This window comes from Engraulis encrasicolus, chromosome 5 (genome assembly GCF_034702125.1).
Source record: "Engraulis encrasicolus isolate BLACKSEA-1 chromosome 5, IST_EnEncr_1.0, whole genome shotgun sequence".
In the NCBI taxonomy this organism is placed as follows: Eukaryota; Metazoa; Chordata; class Actinopteri; order Clupeiformes; family Engraulidae; genus Engraulis; species Engraulis encrasicolus.
In genome coordinates this window covers 18,089,335-18,094,334 of record NC_085861.1, presented here as the reverse complement: position 1 = coordinate 18,094,334, position 5,000 = coordinate 18,089,335, and the positions used below count along the sequence as shown (strand labels likewise).

Sequence of the window (5,000 nt, the reverse complement as noted above, 5' to 3'; positions counted from 1 at the left end):
TTATGACGCAGTGCAGGTTGGTTTCAGTAATGTGGATTGGCCATATTTGATTTGGTGTCCATCACCTCAAGCTCAACACAAATGAACAAGTACACGTATACGTGTACCGATTTTTATTCTTTTACTACAAAGTGCTCAATCAATTCACTCATCTGCTGTACTGATTGTCCTAAATATGGTAACTCTCTCATAAAACGTGTAGATTGTCACCCAATCAAGTAAAGTCAAGTGTCAAGTCAAGTGTACGTTATTGTCAAAAATCTATGTAACAGGGTTAGCACAGAAGTTTGACATTGCGTTTGACCAGTCTCAATCATTATTATTATCACAATGAACATGTTGTAAAATTAGATGTACTCATTTTATGTGAGGCATGAGAAAATGGAAAACATAATCATAATGTTAGGCCAACTGTATATGTGATGCTGTTATACACAGTACTACGTGAGTGCTTTGCCTCTGAAAATGTCTAATAAAACATTGATTTATAATGTGTTGTGATACAAAAAAATAATGTGTGGCATTAAAAACCATAATCCTCAAAATGAAAAGAGAGTGCGAGATGCAATGAAGAGTTGAAATGAAGAGTTCAGATGTAAAACCCTTTGAGTGCCTTTTCAGAAATATTTCATAATTCATAATCTATCAAAATTGCATATTTTTTATTTCATTTATGTAATTTAAATATTTATTTGTATTATCAAGTACATGAATGCAAACCAAACCAACAATGGGGTTCCCTAAAAATATAGAGGTGCAGGTCTTCAGAAATGGAGTTTTGCATCTGAACTCTTCAAAAGTACGCCAACAACTCTGTTGTGATCCCTTATTCCTCTTGTCTCCTTCGTCTTGTGCCCTGCCCAGTTGAATGCCTTCAAGGGGAGGCCACAGACATGTGTCGGACTAGTGTTTCTCAACGGGGGCGCTACAGCCCCCCAGGAGGATTTGGGGAGCCCTAGGGGGGGCGTTGAGAAGTATACAGCTGAGTCGGGACGGGGCTTAGTTCCCATTGGGAAGGCATTAGTCTATTTTATTTTTCAATACTAAGGGGGGCATTGGCAGGCTTATGATGAGGTCAAGGGGGCATTGGGGCGGGTTATGATGAGTTCAGGGGGGGCGTTTGTTCAAAAAAGGTTGAGAACCACTGTGTTAGACGGACGTGAGAACCAAAAACCTCCAGGGCCAGCAGCCTTCGCGTGCCAGGAAGCAGCTGCAGCCATGATGTGTCAGCCCCAGAGGTCAGGACGTCCACATCCATACTCGCTGACTCACCACAGCCATACGATCATCCGCCCAACTATGTCAACTCTGCTATAGATCTCATACAGAACACTGTGCTCTGTCATCCTCAGAATGTATATATACTATATATATACTGTAGGTGCATTATATTATATTTATATACCACAGCGCGGCCTGTCGTGGCTGTGAGAATGGCATGGCCGTGCCAAACAGGCAGTGCCATCTGAGAGTGGGTGTGGGTGAAAGGGAGTGAGTGAGTGAGTGAGTGGGCTTGGGTGGCATGGCGCTAATGGGCTGTGATCTGGGCTGGACGGGCCAACTGGCATAGCGGGCACTTCCCGGTGGGCCCTGCGCCCTCGTGGGCCCCTATTTTCAGAAATGTAGAATTGTTTTCATATATTTTTTTACTTTTCTGAAAATAGGGGCCCACATGGGTGCATGGCCCACCCAGTGAGTCAGTTCCGCGCCACTAATTGTGAGGGGCCCCTTTAAGCCAAAAGTGCCCTAGCCCTATTTCTCCCCCAGTCAAGTCCTGGCTGTGATGAGCAGTAGTCTAGATGTAGGCCAGGGGGGTCAGAATGCAGTCTGCTGGAGCGTGAGGCTGGAGCGAGTTGAGTCCTTGTAATAAGGCACCGAGCGGAGCAGCACCAATTAATCCAACCAAACGGAACACACACATGTACATAAATTGCGTGACCCCAAAAAGGCATCGCAGGGAGGGGGCTTCCGCTTCAAATCATCTGATGGATGGTGTACAGTGTCACAAAAAAGTGGTACCCCCCATTCTTCTTGGTACAAACAAAACAAAAACAAATAAACACGCACCCGCGCACCGGCACACACATGCACACGCACACACACACAAACACAATGTGCATATGTACTCGTAAGTGGTTGTGAAACACCCCCCCCACACACACACACACACACAACAACCATACATATGCCCTATGTCACACACAAATGCATACATACAGACTCACTCACTTCCTCTCTCTCCCTCTCTCTCTCTCTCTCTCTCTCTCTCTCTCTCTCTCTCTCTCTCTCTCTCTCTCTCCTTTCTCCTCCTGCATCACTCTTTCTCTTTCTCTCTCCCCTGCGGTTTCTGTCACTTGTTCACAGACGAATGGCCATTACATCACCATGACCTAAATGTGTCACATCTCTTCTTTTTCCCCGTGCTGGCTCTCTCTTCCTCTATTCCTTCCTCTCCTCTCTCTCACTCCATCCCTCCTTCAAGCTCAGCCTAAACTTCTTGTCTCACCCTCATTATCCCTCCAGTTTAACCCTTTAAATTCTATTAAAATATTTCCCTACACCTGCATCCCCTCTTTTCCCCTATTCCTCCTCTTCCCCCTCTTCCCCCTCCTCACCCCCTGTTTTTCCTCCTCCTCCTCTCTTTCTCCCTATTTAATCTCCTCTTCCCTCTCTTCCTCCTTCACCTCCTCCTTCCTCCCCTCTTCTCCCTCCTCCTCCTCCTCCTCCGCTCTGGCTGTTATTCAGTCTCACTATTCTCCCATTAATTGCACTTCTGACTGACTGTGTTCCAGTGACTTGGACGGGGTCCACCACGGGGACTTGTTGACGGTTCCTAATCCCCAACAGTCTCCTTTTCAGCCCAGACAAATTGCATGATGATCTGATCTTCAAACGGAACAGAATGGCATGGGGCATTCTACGCCACTGTCGCACTCTCGCTGGGCAGCTGCTCTCTCTCTCTCTCTCTCTCTCTCTCTCTCCCTCTCTGTCTGTCTGTCTGTCTGTCTGTCTCTCTCTGTCTTTCTTATCTCTTCCATTCTCTGTCTCTCACACAAATGTCTATCAGCAACAAACACTCCGACAGACTAATTTACAGACCAATAAACAGACAGACAGACAGACAGACAGACAGACACACACACACACACACACACACACACACACACACACACACACACACACACACACACACACACACACACACACACACACACACACACACACACACACACATGCTCTCTCTCTCTCCCCCTCTCTCTCTCTCTCTCTCGCTCTCTCTCTCTCTCTCTCCATTCATGCACCATGTGCACACGCAAGCTCTTAATTACTGGAGCACATTTATCCAGTAGACTGAGCGCTTTTGTTTTGTCCTCCCTCACGAGCATTATCGTGGTGCATCTCTGCTCCTCTCTCCTCCATGCCACCTCCCTGCCCCCTCCCCCAGCTCCCCTCGTCAAGCTCACACACTGATTGAAGTGACACAGGCTCCCCCCTCTATTGATCCTGCCAACCACACAACCTAACGAATTTAAAATTAAATTCTGAAAGACCTTGCGTTTGGGGGGGTATTATTAACGTCTGACTCTGTCTATGTCTCTCTCTCTCTGTCTCCCCTTCTCTCTGTCTCTCTGTCTGTCTCTGTCTCTGTCTGTCTCTGTCTCTCTCTCTCTCTCTGTCTCTCTCTCTCTCTCTCTCTCTTTCTCTCTCTCTCTCTGTCTCTCTCTCTCTCTCTCTCTCTTTCTCTCTCTCTACCTCTTTCTGAGTGTGGGTCTGTGTGTGTGTGTGGTGCTGTGAATGCTTGCTTTCTCTGGTACGTGTTTGTTTTGTTCATGTCTAGGTTGTTTGCTGTGTATTATTTATGTTGGGGTTGCATATGTCAAGTGTGTTTTGTGTGAGTGTGTTTTTATTGTGCCTGACCTGTGTGTTTGGAATGGGTCTGTGGATGCATCTGTGCATGTCCAGGTTGGTTCATGTCGTACACGAATGTTGTTGTTGATGCTGTTCAATTCATAGTCATCATATCCAATGTCACATCTCTTTCTTTTGTGTGTGTGTGTGTGTGTGTGTGTGTGTGTGTGTGTGTGTGTGTGTGTGTGTGTGTGTGTGTGTGTGTGTGTGTGTGTGTGTGTGTGTGTGTGTGTGTGTGTGTGTGTGTGTGTGTGCGTGCGTGCGTGCGTGCGTGCGTGCGTGTGTGCGTGCGTGCGTGTGTATTACACATCCATAATGTTTGTTATTTCGTGGTCTGTGTCCCCCCTGAGTGCTGATGAACAGAGAGAGCTGAAAGAAAAGCTAAACAAACACCAGCAGATTTGTTTACCCACTTGAGAAATATTTGTGCTCTGAAGGTCATGCTGAAAGTGTTCATAAACATCCAAAATATCCTGACACAGAAGAATAGTCTTCTCTCCGCTAACAAAAACAACAACAAATCACTAAATCTAGTACACACCGTGCAGCTGCTGCGCATCCTGTCCTGATCGCTGAGAGAAGTGAACTCAACTGGCCCCCAGCCATTTTGCTTTGGTCACCTAACTCGCCCAACCCTCCATAGAAAACTAACGATGCCAGCCAGCTGTTCTAGTTGTTTTGATCGCTCTCGATCAAACCCTCTGATCTAAAGCCCATCTCCTCACGGTACAGATCCATTTGTCTGTCACATCAACGCAGCTCGCCGGATTGGATGCCCTCGTGTCGCCGTGTTGCTATACAACAGCTGGCGTGGCCCGGGAGTTATATACAGGAAGTATATCAATCTAGATTTCTAGACGTTTTTATCAATATAGCAAGCCAACTCCCCCTAAATTACAGCTCAATGTGCTCTCACCGACCTCGGAACGTGTTTTTTAGCACACAACGTTGTTGTGTTTATGGTCAAAATCCAACAAACTCATTTGAACCCAGCCACCATAAGCATATACTGGCACGCCCCTCATGACACGCCCCTCATGATGACAAATGAACTCGACTCACCCACACACGCCGTGTTGTTCTGGTTGGGT

At 46.6% G+C, this 5,000-nt stretch overlaps 1 protein-coding gene across 1 annotated transcript in view; it reads right to left on the bottom strand.

Annotated features, from left to right (window-relative positions):
• ephb6 (eph receptor B6) overlaps window positions 1-5,000 on the bottom strand; it is a 60,331-nt gene that overhangs the window by 25,080 nt on the left and 30,251 nt on the right. Inside the window, exon 5 of the mRNA XM_063198794.1 lies at window positions 4,972-5,000. This exon is cut by the window's right edge and continues 267 nt beyond it. Within this exon, the coding sequence (XP_063054864.1) occupies window positions 4,972-5,000 (29 nt within the window). The remainder of the gene's footprint in view (window positions 1-4,971) is intronic.